At 48.4% G+C, this 16,026-nt stretch overlaps 3 protein-coding genes and 1 non-coding gene across 4 annotated transcripts; 1 reads left to right on the top strand and 3 right to left on the bottom strand.

Moving 5' to 3' along the window:
• Positions 1-3,037: 3,037 nt before the first annotated feature.
• TRNAL-AAG lies at positions 3,038-3,118 on the bottom strand. Its single transcript has one exon. It is a non-coding gene; the product is annotated as a tRNA-Leu (tRNA).
• A 305-nt stretch (positions 3,119-3,423) lies between these two features.
• Positions 3,424-3,879, top strand: LOC112897289 (formin-like protein 16). Its single transcript, XM_025965564.1, has one exon. The coding sequence runs from the start codon at positions 3,424-3,426 to the stop codon at positions 3,877-3,879; it is 456 nt and encodes a 151-aa protein (XP_025821349.1).
• Positions 3,880-4,883: 1,004 nt separating this feature from the next.
• On the bottom strand, positions 4,884-8,103 carry LOC112878941 (probable glucuronosyltransferase Os02g0520750). Its single transcript, XM_025943221.1, has 4 exons — positions 7,690-8,103; positions 6,143-6,531; positions 5,710-5,951; positions 4,884-5,621 (listed from the first exon to the last, which is right to left on the bottom strand). The coding sequence occupies exons 1-4, from the start codon at positions 7,826-7,828 to the stop codon at positions 5,108-5,110; spliced, it is 1,284 nt and encodes a 427-aa protein (XP_025799006.1). The 5' UTR covers positions 7,829-8,103; the 3' UTR covers positions 4,884-5,107.
• A 1,964-nt stretch (positions 8,104-10,067) lies between these two features.
• Positions 10,068-13,543, bottom strand: LOC112899595 (cytochrome b-c1 complex subunit Rieske, mitochondrial-like). The gene is made up of 2 exons (XM_025968127.1): positions 13,195-13,543; positions 10,068-11,067 (listed from the first exon to the last, which is right to left on the bottom strand). Exons 1-2 carry the CDS (start codon positions 13,379-13,381, stop codon positions 10,424-10,426), a joined length of 831 nt encoding a protein of 276 aa, XP_025823912.1. The 5' UTR covers positions 13,382-13,543; the 3' UTR covers positions 10,068-10,423.
• Between the last annotated feature and the right edge of the window lie 2,483 nt (positions 13,544-16,026).

The following is a 16,026-nucleotide window of genomic DNA, read 5'->3' as shown; positions in this document are numbered from 1 at the left end:
GCTTATGGCTGATTTTGAAGACTCAATTTTAGGAAATTCAAAAGGCAAATAACCTCCAGAATCGAGAATCGAGAATCCAGCTGATTATGGATTCTCGATTCTGGATTCTAGGAGTCATCTGACTTTTGAATTTCTCAAAATCGAGTCTTCAAAATCTATCATAAGCTGAAAAAAACAGAGCCAATATAGTTAAGGAGGAGAGAGAAGAAAAATAAAGGAAAATCGTATCTCATTTATTATTCTTCTTTATAATTTTTCACAAGTGGTCGAGCGGTTTATAGTCTAAGGCTATCTCCACCGGCATCCGGTAAAACGACCTGTTCCCTATTTTAGCGGACACTGTAGCATCCGGCGTTGCTCCAGCGGTAACCGCTATACGGTGCGGTAAAAAGGAGCACCACCTCTCCGTCCCGCATCCGTCCCGCACAGAGGATGCGTCCTCCATCCCGGTCGCGGGGCCCGCATCTTCACCAGCTTTCGCGCGGGCGCGGGAGGGGCGAGGGGCGACGGGCGGAGGGCGGAGGGCGCCGGGGCGCGGGACGGCAGGGGCGGCGCGGCAGGGGCGAGGCGGAGGGGCGGCGCGCGGGGCAGGGGCGGCGCGGGACGGCGGGCGGCGCGGCAGGGGGGCGGCGCGGGCGCGGGAGGGGCGACGGGCGGCGGGCGGCGGCAGGGGAGCGGCGGGCGGCGCGGCAGCGGAGCGGCGGGGCGGCGCGGGAGGCGGGGGCGGCGCGGCAGGGGAGCGGCGGGGCGGCGCGGGACGGCGGGCGGTGCGGGCGCGGGAGGGGCGACGGGCGCGGCAGGGGAGCGGCGGGGCGGCGCGGGAGGCGGCGGGGCGGCGCGGCGCGGGAGGCGGAGGAGGGAGGGGCGCGGGGGGCGGAGGACGGGGGCGCGGGAGGCGGAGGAGGGAGGGGCGCGGGAGGCGGAGGACGGCCGGCGCAGGAGGCGGAGGAGGGAGGGGCGCGGGGGGCGGAGGCGGAGGAGCGCGGCGCGCGGCGGGGCAGGGGCGCGGAGGAGGGGGCGGGCGCGGAAGGCGGCGGGCGCGGAGGAGGGGGCGGCGCGGGGCGGGGCAGGGGGGGCGCGCGGCGGGGCAGGGGCGCGGAGGAGGGGGCGGCCGCGGAGGAGGGAGGAGGGAGGAGGCGGCGGCCGCGGAGGAGGGAGGAGGGAGGAGGGAGGAGGAGGCGGGCGCGGAGGAGGAGGAGGAGGGGTGGGCGGGCGGGCGGAGGCAGAGGGGCGGGCGGCGCGGAGGAGGAGGAGGAGGGGTGGGCGGCGGCGGAGGAGGGGGGCGGGCGGATGGACGCGGCGGCGCGGAGGAGCTGCCGGCGGGCGGAGGAGGAGGGGCGGGCGGGCGGCGCGGAGGAGGAGGAGGGGTGGGCGGCGGCGGAGGAGGGGGGCGGGCGGATGGACGCGGCGGCGCGGAGGAGCGGCCGGCGGGCGGAGGAGGAGGGGCGGGCGGGCAGCGCGGAGGAGGAGGAGGAGGGGCGGGCGGCGCGGAGGAGGAGGAGGAGGGGTGGGCGGGCGGGCGGAGGCAGAGGGGCGGGCGGCGCGGAGGAGGAGGAGGAGGGGTGGGCGGCGGCGGAGGAGGGGGGCGGGCGGATGGACGCGGCGGCGCGGAGGAGCTGCCGGCGGGCGGAGGAGGAGGGGCGGGCGGGCGGCGCGGAGGAGGAGGAGGAGGAGGAGGGGTGGGCGGCGGCGGAGGCGGGGGGCGGGCGGAGGACGAGGAGGGGGCGGGCGGGCGGAGAGGAGGAGGAGGAGGGGCGGAGGCAGAGGAGGGGGGGTGCGGCGGTTGGAAAAATAGAAAAAAAATTGAGATTGTGGGGTATAGAGGATGCAAATAGAGGATATGGTTGGAGTTAGGTTTGGTATAGGGAATGAAGTTGATATGGAGGATGGAAATAGAGGATGGAATTTAGAGGACATCGCTGGAGATAGCCTAATTTCAACTTTCACCAAGGATGAAAATGGATCGGCAACAAACAATTACCCAACCAACATCTACCCCCAAAAACGTTAGCCACTTAGTAAATACCTCTCACGAATTGTCTCAAACTATATAAAAATATTTAGCTATTTGAAAGGATTAAGAAGAAAAATAAAACTATTGGCTATTAAAAGACACTTGGAAAACATGCTAAAAGTACTGAGGGCGACGAGTAAAGAAATACTCAAGCGTGCAGGTGCAGCTTATCTCAGCTCGCTACGTAGGCTGTGCTTCTAGTTGGCTAACCGATTGATAGGAGGAAATCCGTGTTGTGTGATTCTCGTGTCTGCTGAAGTGCTAATTTATTCCCTTTTTCTTTTTCTCTTTTTTGAAAGAAACTGGTTGATTCTTGAGAGAATGAGAGTTAAGGCCTACTTATATAACTTGGGCCATTTTCTGCAGCCCAATAGATTGGAGGGTATCCGTCATCCGTGGGCTGCTCGACAATGATAGTTGCCAATCTCATTATTATTACGGTCTGATTGAAGATATATGCTAAGTGGAATGGATTGCTGAAATGGTTGAAGAAGATACAGGAACCACAAGTCCACAACCCTCCTACTTCTTGCTTGTCCCAAGCTGCCATGTCAGCATAGTTTAACAGCCCCAATTAAGTGGTGACTTCGGTGTACATTTCATGAGTTCGATTCAGTACTTAGCAAGGAAATCAACCTTTTTCTAAAAATTTGACCAACATTACTAACAGTAATCTCAAGCAAGCAGGTCGAGGCAGAATACTGATTTTCTTTCAACACCATGCCCCCCCCACCCCACACCCACCCACACAAAAAAAGAAAAGTTAAAATTATATATTCTACTCAATAATTAGTTAACTTATGAACATGTTGAGTGTACAAGTAGACATATTATTTCAAACTTTTTTGACGGTATGCTAGTTTTTGTAGCTAGCCATAAAAAATAGTGATGATGGAGGTCTGTGTTAAACAACCCAGCTGGAAAACACGTCTTTGTTCATGAGCGGTTCCAGTGTGTTGACAAGGCCATATAAATATATAAATATAAAAGGAAAACGAATAAAAGAAAACACAATAATAAATCTGACGAGAGTGGGATTTGAACCCACGCCCTTTCGGACCAGAACCTTAATCTGGCGCCTTAGACCAACTCGGCCATCTCGTCGCTGTGGGAAGCGAAGGTAAAGCATTTATTTAACCGTGTCTGAAGTCACACGTCCCTCGTGATTCCAGGGCCCGTCCTTCACTCGTATCGTGTGTTCGCGTGCGCAGAAAAGCAACACCAGCACACACCAAAAACGCGATCCCGCCATGACACGCCACGCCCAAGCTAGAGCCCCCCTCTCCTCTCCTCTCCTCTCCTCTCCTATATTTATACCCTCCGAACAAAAGCCCACACAAAACCACAGCACAACCAAGCTCGTCATCACTTCTCGACGACGCACGCACACGACCATGGCCGCCACAGCGATGGCCGGCGCCTGCTCCCTCCTCGTGCTCCTCGTCGTCGCGCTGGCCGGCGGGGCGAGCACCGCCGTTGCCTTCAGCGGCGGCGACAACATGGTCAACAACGACAACGCGGCGGCGGCGGCGGCGGCGCTCCTGACGCCGAAGCCGCCGTCCCCGGGGGACCTGAACGGCATGATGGGGTGCCTGATGGGGTGCTTCACGCAGGTGTTCACGTGCGCGCTCGGGTGCATGGGCAAGGGCCCCGACCTGCCGCTCTGCATCGTCAGCTGCGACCAGAAGAGCATCGTCTGCATGGTCCGCTGCGCCCTCTCACCGTCGCCGCCGGGGCCCAAGCCATCGCCGCCGGGACCCAAGCCGCCAGGGCCCAAGCCGCCAACGCCAGCGCCGCCGACGCCCGCGCCACCCGCCCCGCCGCCGCACGCCGCCACCGGACGCAAGACCGCGACATCTGCCTAGATATGCCGACGTCGTCCTATCAACCGATCCATCGTATATACAAGTAAATATACTCCATGACATTAGCATATATATTATAATATAAACATTAAGTGATAAAAATTACTGGTCTCATGGTACCAAGAGATCTAGCTTATTATTAACTGGATCGTTTATGCAGCTGCAATGTGCTACAGTATTAGTATGCATGCCCAGAGTGCTGCAGGCCATATTGAAGGGGTCATGACTAATGATCCGTATGTAAAATGAGTAGATTATAGACACAAAATGGTCAATGTACTTTGATCTTTCAATATTCAAATGTAACACGCTATTGTAAGTGTAAGTATGAAAATTTATGCACAAAGTGTCTAGTACTCTATGGAAGAGTCCGTATTGTTCTCATGTTCTGCAACCATGAACGCATCGCTCTGTGTCTCTCCAGGCTTTTGAACAACTTCTTTAAAGGAGCATAAGTGCACAAATCAGGCCAATACAGTTCTTCAATAACTCTCCTCCCAAATCCATGTCCCCTAACAAAGTGAATCACCTTGATCATCAGATATAACACATTAATACCATCATCACTGAAATCATCTTGTACCTGCTGCGTCGTCGCCGCCGCCGGTGCAGCCCGTGCAGGCCATGCCAATAGTTTTGCACATGACCAGATTACCTACCGTGACCGGTCCGGTCAAGGCTTCATATCAGTGTAGAGGACATAAGAAACTTTAGAGGTGAAGCAATTCTTCAGCAAGAAATGAACCCTACATTGCATATGCTCTCCCTGAACTTTTGGCGGCAGGAACAAGGGTCCGGCTCTGGCACTTCCACACCAACATCCTAGCTAGAGAGTCCGTCGACCGCGCAACCGTCCTGACCAGAACACTACATATCAACTGTAACTTAATTAACCTGCAATATGTTGTAATTACTAGCCCTATTTGCTCCAATCAATTTGGAGAAGTGTACGCAGCAATCTGGAATCTGTAACACAAATTTGGCAACATCTCACGTGAACGAACTTTCACACAAGAACACACACATTTCATTTCTTTAATCCTTTGTACAATTACAAAGTTACAATCCGGTCCACAGAATCAGCATCCAGATTTCAGTGGCACCAAAGCACTATAACACACTTGGAAAACACATACCAACTGATTCCATGGAACTCCTCCGCTGAGTAGTCAGAACTTCACAGTATAATTAGCAGGGAAAGACTATTCTTGCAGTGAAAGCTTTCCTGCTACCAAGGCTTCAGATCTCCGACAGGCCCAGCGGTCCAGTTGAGGTGCTTTTTTCCTGGTTGCAAGTATACACTCTGCGTGTGTGGCAGCTTGCGAGCAAGGCCGTTTAGGATCTGATGGAACGCGTCCCTAGGTTGCGCTGGCTGTGGGAACAACATGGCCTTCTTCATAGACGGATTGGCGAGCAACCTTTGCTTCCTCAGAATGTCTTCGATTGGAATGGAAGTGAGGATTGAATCTAGCTTTGGAACATCCTCCTCATCGACAAAAACACCAATCTCCTCCCATGGGATCGCATCAGCAAATGGTAGAACAATGTCATCAGCTATGATGACTGGAATGCAACCGAAAACCACGGCCTCCACCAACCTTGGGCTCCATGGTGCCCATCCCAATGGGCACAAGCAGAAGACTGCACGCTGCATATCTTCATAGTAAGTGGAAGGATGATCAGTGGAGATATCAAAGAGAGGATTGTTCTTGAAGTTCTCCCATAGTGAAGCTCGGGCACCTCTGCATAACATCATAAGAAAATGAGTAATTAGGATCCAGACATCATGTTTCGAGTCTATAGCATAGAAAATTCTATGCATACTCTTACCTTGCATAGTACCCACCCTCAGGGTCATTGCCATTGTCATAGAATAGTCCCCTGAAGTAAACAAAGATTGAACGGGGAGTGTCAGGGGGAATCAAGTGAGCCTGCATTTTCTGTGGAGGTGCATATGGTGGTATAATGATGGAACCCTCCTTCAGGCAGACATGGTTCTTCTGTCCAAATGTTTGGACCAATGTAGCACGGTGGAGCATTGGAAGAATTCCACGTTCAATAGCCTTTTCTTCCTATAAAGGTAGACAAAATTGCAAATATAACCTCAGAGTTATGGCCACTAAAGGCATGACTTTCCTAAAAAGTGAAAACTCCCATATCTGATATAACTCCTACAGGCTACAGTCCTACTACATGGAGAACTGAAATAGTGGGCAGTAACGAGGTACAACAAATAGATGTGAAAATATCAACATGTCCTCACCTGATAGTGAAAGCATGCACCAAAATCATGTGGAACAACAAAGAAGTGGTCAGCTCCATCAGTTTTATTCCAGAAAGGCCACTTGTTTGAAATAAACTGGATTGCACTTCTCATCATCCTTGGAGACTTGAATGGCAGTGGAAGTCCAGCAGGAGTAAGATCACAAGTAGTGTAAACTGGAACGTAGAACCAATCAGCCTCTTCTGGGTTGAGCGTTCGCACCGCACTAGAGAGCAAGAAACGATGCATGAATATCTCAGCGGCAAACATGTGATTGAGGCATCGTGGATCCTTGGTGACAATCCTCTTGTTGTACTTGCTTGGCAAGTCATATACGAAAACCTTCAACCTTCCAACAGGATTGTCTTCTAGCACATCACCGGCACTTCCTGCAGGTAAATGCTGTTGGCTCAGTAACAGCTAATAAACAGAAGAATATCCTCCATATGAACCAAGTGCACATAAAGCTACGGAACAGATCCCAAAGTAAGCCAATCATGCAGCTATGTTAAGCCGAACATGGTAATTATGTATATCTAGCATGTTAAAGCGGGGAAAGGTAGCAGCACAGCATTGGTTTATAAAGTCCACATTTTTGCAAGTCACTCGAGAATGATTGATTTATCCCAAATTCATGGTGCCGTGCATCTTTCTGTGATGTTTTTCCTTGGCTGATCCTCATCATTTCTTTTTGACACATTCAGAATTTATGGGCTAACTGTCTGTCCTACAAGTCTACAACTGCTCCTTAAATGTAGACACACAACAGCGCAGGCATCCAATAGACTTAGTTTCGATGTCTCAAGTCATGGTAGTTGCAGCAGACATTGTCAATGGCATTACTCTGCAGGCCGCGCAGGCAGGTATGGTTGGCTAAACTACCAACCATCAACCTTGTAGCACATGGATAGGAGAAGCAAAAAAGCTTTCTGATGCCAACTCCATATTTTTCACTAATCGTTTCTTAGATTATATGCCTAAAAAATTATACCAAGATATGATCCTTGGGCGTGGGCCAATTGAAGGGTAGTACAAGACTGGCTCAAACTTTGATCGGAGCATCACTTTGTTAGAAAAGGGGGTCAATACGGTTCAAAGATCGAATGTTTCACATTATCAGGAACCTCTCTCTCGCAAGTGTGTATCCGTAATAAGGTTCTGTGGAGCATCGACTAGACGAAATAAACCACTAATCCACGATGGATCTACGAACTGCTACAGAGGATGATTTATAAGTGTGCAATTACTGAACGATCGCCATAGTTTCGCAAATAGTCATTAATATTATCGTATCAAAATCCTAATCCAATAAGAACATCAATCCCGACTTGAAGGAAGTTTTAACTTAAGAATCCGCTGGTAAGCTGAGCTCAAAGAGCCAATCATGAAAAGTCCCAAAATTAGTCTCGCTCACAATACCATCGACAAACATGAATTAATTCTACTGCCAATCACAATCCACAAGCAATCGGTGAGACAAATAACCAGAAATTCATCCAAGAAAATGAGGAAGCCAGGAGCACTGGACAGAGCAAGATAGGGGTCACCTGCGATGCGCTCGATTTTCCGATGAGCCGCCCCGCCGGCCACCTCTGCTCCCGAGGCTGCGGAGACCACCTGCGACGAGAGGAGGAGGCAGGAGAGTGAAGCGACGGCAAGGAGGACCGCCGCCCTCGTCTCCGTCATGGCCGCCTCCTCCGCCAACGAACCCGGCGAAGAGATTCAGCCGAGATAGTGGGAGGTCAGAGCGAGAGCGAGATGGCAGTGGAAGCTTCTGGAAGAAATGAGGGTTTGATCAGGGGGACTGGGGAATGGAAGAGGAGAGAGATTAATATGGTTTGGGAGGAGGAACCAAACAGGGGTTTTGTTGCTTGTGAGGACAAAGTTTGCAGAGAGGAGGGAAGGGAATGGGAATTTGGGAAGGGGTCAAGGACTCAAGGCTCAAGGGCAAGAAAGCAGGGGAACACCATTGACCAGGATGATGAGAAGTAATCAAAGGCTTTGTTGTTGCTACCAGCATATTTTATATTTTTAGTCTTGGTGTGGAAAAGATAAAACTAATTGATAGTGAACTTCGGTAGGTGAGCACCTCTATTTGTGATGAGTTTGTTTCCGGGGGTTGGTCCTGGAACACAGAAGGGCTTTCTTATCTAGTGTGGTTTAAGCCTCCTTAGCCTCACCACATATTTTATACCGTAGTATTTTGATTGAGAATTCGGATGAGTCAGTCCATGAGGCATGGACCATCACCATGTTAGTCCTTGTAACCGCAAAACTAAAAGTAAAGAGTAAGTAGAAACATAGTTTCATGCCGCGAAAAATTAAGCACATAATTCATGCCTTGAATTATTTCGAAGCAAGTTCACTGAGAGCGAATAAGTTTGCAATGTCGGACTCTTTTTGTTGAAAGAGTATCTGATCACTTATTTTTGCCCTCTTCTACTTGTTCACCGTTACGAGTCCTACGTTGCGTGTTTTGTTTGAAAGTAGAGACAAGCTATCGATTGGTTATATGTCAAGCTATCGCCAAGCAACAATTGTTCCAGTTACTTATTGCATTGAACACTATAACTCTCACGTGTCATGTTTTACAAATCTTTCATTGGCCAGGAAAGAAAAACCCAAATCGGCAATGTTAGGTGAGTGCCCACTACGATCCCAACCAACCTGATCAACCGTCCGGGAAGGGAACCTACCAGATGCGTTCGTGTCCCGTCCTGTCAGCAAGTGCCCGTCAATCTGCTTCCAGCATGTACTTCGGAATACAAGTGCGTTCATTGGTTAGCGTCGCGCAGGCGCTCAACGAAGTCGAAACAAAGGGAGCACGCGAAAGAGACGCGTCCCGCCGTGTTGGCGCAGTCCGGGCCTGGTCTCACAGTCACTAGTGGTGGCAGCTTCACTCTCCCTCCGTTGGCGAGGGATATCGATCGATATCGAGCATCAAAGGTTGCAGTAGAGCTCGCACTCGTGGCCCACGGATTCAGACATTCAGTAGAACCGTACAGCTCTGTTGCAGTCTTGCAGAGTTTCAGAGATTAGGATCCTGTTATCCTAGGACCAAACGGCATGCGCGATGGGTCTTCTTTGGCAGATGCCAGTGCAGGCTCCGGGGTGAATCGTGCGCGCGCATGGGCTGCGCGTGGTGCGCACGTCCGAGGGGGTTTCGCTAGTCCAGGAGCGAAGGACCATGGCTACCGCGCAGCACCCACTATTTAAATGACAATACCATCTGTGAGTGCTACCACATCACCAAACGTAAATAGTTTATAAAAGCAAGCAAAACAGGATTTCATGGTCAGGTAAGCTGCAATGCTTCGCAAATGTGCTTGCATAGTCAGTGCCTGTTTGGATCCAAGGGAAAGAGAAAGAGAAAGTGAAAATTTTTTGCTCTTTTGCACTTTTTTTGCACTTTTGGATTCAAACACCCCAAAGTGCAAAAGGGCAAATGCTACCGTAATTTTGCTAATTATGGATTAATTAGGCTTAATAGATTCGTCTCGTCATTTAGTCCTCATCTATGTAATTAGTTTTTTAATTAAACTATATTTAATACTTCTAATTAGCATCCAAACATCTGATGTGACGGGAGCAAAAATTTTGCCATTTGCCCTTTTGCCATTTGCCCTTGGATCCAAACAGGCCCTCAGTCCAGGCATTTCGAACCACATCACCTGTGGCAATATGTTAGTCCAGGCGCGTTCGAATAGCACTTGCATTGTTACATAATACATATACAACGCCTAGCAAAGCCAGATCTTTGAAATTGAGAGAAAAAACAAACAAGGCCGTGAAGACTTGCCAACCACTCTGAAACATACAGCAATAAACCCATCGCAAAGCTTCAAGAGACGTTTCAAGGGGGCCCGGGAAGAGGGGAGCCTACAACGACCTTACAGCCATTATAAAAAACATAACAGCAGGTGACTTGTCGTTTTCACATGATTATTCAGCATAATTCACCAAACCATGATAGCTACAAGAAAAATTTCTTCAATCCAAGTAATACCAGAAGAGTTACTAACCCGGGCAAGACTGAATAAAATGGACTGCAATAGCTAAAGGTATTACATGATCAAGATTGTTCCTCTTGGGATCAGAAAAGTGATCCAAACTCGACAATAATTAACAGTATCCTTTAAGTAGCAGCAGGTTATTCATTACTGTCAGGTGCTAGTAACAATACTGCACTCAGATGGAGTCTATACCCAGGCAACAAAAAAGGTAATTGTCGATCAAACACAAAACGGCGTCGCCATAGGACCAACACTACAGCCAGTAGTATCAGCCAATGAGAAGTTTGTTCTCTTCCAAGAAGCTGTACGTAGGCACCTCCAGGTTGAAGGGTGCTGGGCCCTTGCGGATCCTGCCAGAGATGTCATAGTGCGAGCCGTGGCATGGGCAGAACCAGCCGCCAAAGTCTCCCGCATTGGGGAGTGGAATGCAGCCCAAGTGGGTGCAGACACCGATGACGACCAGCCACTCAGGGTTCTTGACACGCTCCGCATCCTGCTCCGGGTGGCGGAGGGACGCAACATCAACACTGTTCGCCAGCTTGATGTCATCCTCTGTCCTTCGCCTGATGAAGACTGGCTTGCCCCGCCACTTAACGGTCACAGTGGTGCCAGGCTCAATGCTTGAGAGGTCAACCTCAAGAGAGGCAAGCGCGAGAACATCCTTACTCGCTGACATACTCAGGACGAATTTCAAGATAAGCAGACGCAACAGGGAGGCATAAATGAATCTCCCACCACTCAGCACAAAGTATGCAAATGCACGCTTGCTGGGGTCACCAGAAGGGTATCGCTCGTGGTTATACTCATCATAGACAATTTTTGCACTGGGATTCTTCACAGCTGCCACAGTTGCTGGGAGCTCGGCTAAGCCTGCATCCTGGTTTCTTGGCACAAGTGTTTCAGCTGAAAATCCTGCAAAGAGCCATTAGCTCACCACATTATAAATAGAATAGCAGAAGCAGCACCAAGATAGCAATAGCACTATAATGTCAGAATAAGATGGTATCTTAAGATTAGAAACTAGAACATGAAAAACTATAAGTGGGATCGAACTATTCAGCAGGCCAATTATGTATAGCAGCAGTGGCCACTGCTAGATGATACATTTGAACAGTACAACAGCAAAATACAAAAGAATATGAAGTCATTGCATGGTTAACTTGATGCCTTCTAGTGGCAAGTGTTCAACGCTTACTGTTGCCAATTCTGTATTGTTATCACTTCTCAGTAGCTACAAGCTATATACTTATATGGGAGTATGGGACAACAGTCTTCAGTTTCTTTTGTTGTACAGGCCAATCTAGCATTCCAAACAAGGAACAGCATGCCATGTCTTCTACCAGGTTTCCATTAGCATCCAAAGACTATTTTGCTAAAACTAAAAAACCAAGAACTAACAAGGACATGTTACATTAATGTTTTCAGCAATTGACATATAGACCAAGATTTGTGAACCATATAACAGTTAACATGGTTGATCTCTGAAACGAGAAATAGAATGAAGAGAGTGCTCAACAAGCGAACTATATATCTTCTAATCTCATGATTTATGCAGTTCATTTTTTGCAGCAAGTCACAAGTTAGGCTACCCAGAATGATTGTCTATATCACACAACTAAATGAACTAGATTCATGTTGGAGCTATGAATTCCATTGTATATACCCAAAAAAATCTAAGCATGTAAACTAAAAATAATAGTTGTATAGACCAAGAAAAGTCTAAGCATGTAAACAGAAAATAATAGTTTCTAAGCAAGCTAACATGTTTCCCATGGTTAAAGATCTATACCAACTCATGGAGAGAATCAAATAAAAGCAAACAAGAACCATCACACATGCAGTAGCAATGGGATACTTTGAAACAGCGTTGACCAAAATTTAAATGCACATGAGTTTACTAACAAGTTTGACAATGATAGCAGTAGTAGTACAAGTAGATAAATAATCATACAGGAGAAAGTATGAAAAAATAAAATACTTTACTTCTTAATAACTAATTAACTACAAATGCAATGTTTGCCTTGATGATAATATTCGAGAAAAATGGTAATACTGGCTTTAAATTGCAACAGTTACTTTTATAAACAACACAGTTCTAACATGATGACTAGGTAGTATTCGTGCCACATTAGAATAATAGATAGCATTAGCAACTTCTTCAGACAAAATTCATCTGAAAATCTTATCTACATATTGCACTGAACGTTTCAGTAGAAAGAAACTAACGAACTCAAAGAATATTTAACGAACAGAAATTTTCTTCAACTATTTTCGAGATGTATACAACCTCCGTTTACAAGAAAGGTATGGCCAAAGAAAACAGTAGCATTTGAGATTAGCTTAAAAGAGCCAAATTAAGGTTGGAATTATCACCAAGTCAACTGAGATAGCAGGAGAAAAAACACTCATTGGCTACAGTTTTGTTATTATTTGGACTCCAATATCACATCAAGAATTCAATACGCTGCTATGTATCCGCTATTCACTTGAAAAATTTAAGAGTAGTTCCCATAAAATAAGGATTTGCATGTTAAGGTATGTGGATAACAGCAGTAACAACGCTAGTAGAATTCAGAATAACCAGAGAACAACAAATAGCCTGCAGAGACCAATCGCAAAATTTACCGAACAGTCAAGTTCCATAATTCAGACTGAGCAATCCATATGCCATGTTCTTCCGTTCAATATACCATCCAGTCCCACCAGACATGACGAAAAACAAGAAAAGGAAACCGGTTCACGCTAAATGACTGAACCGCAAGAACCCCAATCAATAGACCCAACGATCCTATTCAGGGAGTTCTAAGGCGCGATCTACATCAGGCCTGCGGGGGGAATACACAGATCAACAAGCACCAAAGAGCATAAAAACAAACACGCCCCACACCTAGATCAGATACCATGAATCGAACAGCCACAAGTACGGCGAGCTTCGAAACCCTATGAGCAGGGGCAGGACAGGATCCCGCCCGAATCTAGGCGTCAATCCACGGGAGCGCAGATCGGAGCGAGGGCGAGAAGGGCGACCGGGGCACATACCTCTGGCGGCGGTGAAGAAGGGGGAGTCGATGGCGAAGCGCGCCCTGCGGTCGCGCGCGTCGTCGTCGTCGTCGCGACCGGGGAGGGCGCCGGCGACGGGGGCCCGGGTGCCGGACGCCGGGGCGGCGGCGGCGGCGGGGCGCCAGGCGAGGGCGGACGAGAGGCGCCTGCCCGCGACCCTGAGCATGGTGGGTGGACGGTTGGCTGGCCGCGCGCGCGCGCTCTCTGCTCCGCCGGCTCCGGCCTCCGGGGATCTGGTGCTCCTGTTTGGTGGGGGAGATCGATTCGGGACCAAGAGGGGGGAGGTCGGGAGGAGACGCGGAGGCCGCGTGTGCTCCAAGCGCTGAGGAGGAAAAAGAAGGAAGCGGCCCCCGGCCAGAGAGGAAGGAAGCGGGCGCACGGAAGCTGGCCCAGTAGTAGTTTCTGGGCCTTGGGCTGCGTACGTCGAAAGAAAATGAGAGAGAGTGGTTACGTGAGTTTCTTTTCCTTTTTCTTTTTTCACGAGTCGTCCAAGCTTTACATAAACCAAAGCATCGCACGCCTCCTACGTGCGTTCGCCGACAGGTGGGCCTAGCTTTAGGGAAGCTTCTTCGAGGTCGTGAGGAAATCATCTGCCTCGCCGGCATAAGGGTCCGTACTTCTCCGTTCCAAATTATAAATTATTTTAATTTTCTTAATATAATTTTTCTATACATTTAGATATACACCTATATTTAGATAAACACTATACATGTAGAAATACCGAAACGATCTATAATTTGTAACGGAGAGAGTATTTTTTTTAATCCTGAAGTTAGAGGGAGACCTTCGAGCAGTAAGACGTTTAGAGGTGGTGGCAGTGGGTGGGAGAAAAGTATTAAGATGACAATATCACGGAGGCTATATATGGTTCGTGTTATAAAAATGTAAGCTATCATTTGAAGAGTTCATTTCAACCCATTAAACAAGTCAGCCCACTAACTGCTTCTTTCTTCGCATCATGCTCGTGCCGCCACTGCTCGGGCTGCTACCACTTACTACTTCCTAGCTAGGATGTTAGGGACTTCGGGGTTCAGGGTTATCAGGTGGGGTTGCCTTCAGCGTGACCAGCTATAGAGGGAGGTTGCCGGTGGCAAGGTAGTAGACGGTGTTGGTGGGTCGTGGGTGTGACGCCGCTAGCCATGGGTTGTGGAGGATAAGTGGTGGCCCTGGGGAGGTGATAGAGAGTACGGTGCTTCTCGATAGAGCCATTAGTGGAGCTACGGATTGGGTGTCGAGAGCCGCCGGGGATGAGAAGGATGGCGGTGCGGGGGTGAGAACTTGAACTTGCTAGGGGCAAGTGGCGGTAACTATACGGTGATGGGAGTCACCGGAGCTGAGGATGACGGCTGCACGGGGGCGATGAGGATGACGCTTTGTTTGTGGGTTGGTTGGTTGGTTCTCCAGGGATGCTGATGGATTATGTCGCCTTAGGTGACATTTAAGTACCCCCCAAGTAATGGGTGCCTCCGTGCCTGGAAGCTAGCAAATCTTCATGCATGGTTCAGACAATTTAGCAGTGATTGGATGGCCATGGCCGATTTGGGTCACACGTCTGGTGATGGATGAGATCGACCACACGAAATGTTATGTGTTCCCACATCGTCAAAGGGATAGAAGAAGAAAACGTACATCAGAAATCTTTACGCCCTGTTTGGATCCCTTCGTTTTGAGCAATTGGAATCTACTTAATAAAGTAGGCTATTTATATTGGAATATGGTATTCCACAACTCTTTCCAAAGTATATACATATATAATATATAAAAGGTTATCTTAAATTTTTGGGGTGGGAGATGGAAATTGATTGTATATATTCTCATATTATATTTCTAGTGTACAACTTATAGCACATTCTTCGACTCACTTCTCTATAGCAGAAGTACGGTACATAAGGTGATGATCACCCCAGGGTATGCGCTAGCGCCCTTGACGGGCACTCCAGGACCCGCCTACACTCGTGAAAACCTAGGTCGGTCCTCGCCCTTAACCCAAGATGAGGTGGAGCCTTACCCTGACACAAGGTGGGACCCTCCCATTAGGATAGTGGCTTAGTCAGACCAACATAGGTTGTCAACAAAAAGAAGAAGCTCAGACAACAAAAAGGAGAAGCTCCCGTTATTGTTGGTTTATGGATATCCTAACCTAAGACGAGAGGATTGGGCTTAGAACAAGACCTTTCGGTGGATATAGTCACATCTTCATAACAAGAGGTGTACACCTTTGGCCTCGCTCAAGGTAATGGGTGACCAAATCTAATGAGTCTAAACAAATTGGATCTTATTGTGTGACAGAAACAGAGATTGGGAATGCTTGGCAGGTATTTGAGTGGCCAACCAGTAAATTAGGGAAATCAAACACATAAGTTCTCGAATCGAAAGCCTGCCTTCGAATGTGCTTTACCTTTCCCGAGGGTATTATCTTTGATTTGATCCTGTGAGTGACGTTACGAAGCCAACAATAATATATAAATATATTCTGCATACAACTATATTAGCTTAATTAAATAATATACAAATATATTCCGTATACAACTATATTAGCTTAATTAATTTATGTCTAAGTTATGATTATTAAAATTGAATTCAATTCCAAGGATCCAAACGGGACTTGCAAGAAACCGTAGCATCCATGCATAAAAATGGCGAGAACTCCATGGTTTTAAAAGCTACAACTAACATGTCAACATCCGATCCATGTTATATGGATGGAAACTGAAAGGAAATAGAAAAATAGATATTCGAATCCGTTTCCATGTGTATCCGATCCGCTTCCATCCTAAAGGATGGAATCTGGAATGAAACATGAAGACGGAT

The sequence above is a fragment of the Panicum hallii genome, chromosome 1 (assembly GCF_002211085.1).
Source record: "Panicum hallii strain FIL2 chromosome 1, PHallii_v3.1, whole genome shotgun sequence".
In the NCBI taxonomy this organism is placed as follows: Eukaryota; Viridiplantae; Streptophyta; class Magnoliopsida; order Poales; family Poaceae; genus Panicum; species Panicum hallii.
The sequence above is the reverse complement of the archived record's forward strand: the minus strand, read 5'-3'. Positions and strand labels throughout refer to the sequence as shown.

Bases quoted from the DNA above. Each gene is read 5' to 3' on its own strand.
- LOC112897289 (XM_025965564.1), top strand. From the start codon at position 3,424: ATGGCCGGCGCCTGCTCCCTCCTCGTGCTCCTCGTCGTCGCGCTGGCC.
- LOC112878941 (XM_025943221.1), bottom strand. From the start codon at position 7,828: ATGACGGAGACGAGGGCGGCGGTCCTCCTTGCCGTCGCTTCACTCTCC. The intron at 6,532-7,689 runs GTGACCCCTATC...ATTTACCTGCAG, and splicing joins GAAAATCGAGCGCATCGCAG to GAAGTGCCGGTGATGTGCTA. The intron at 5,952-6,142 runs GTGAGGACATGT...CTACCTTTATAG, and splicing joins GTGCATGCTTTCACTATCAG to GAAGAAAAGGCTATTGAACG.
- LOC112899595 (XM_025968127.1), bottom strand. From the start codon at position 13,381: ATGCTCAGGGTCGCGGGCAGGCGCCTCTCGTCCGCCCTCGCCTGGCGC. The intron at 11,068-13,194 runs GTATGTGCCCCG...GGCTCTTTGCAG, and splicing joins CTTCTTCACCGCCGCCAGAG to GATTTTCAGCTGAAACACTT.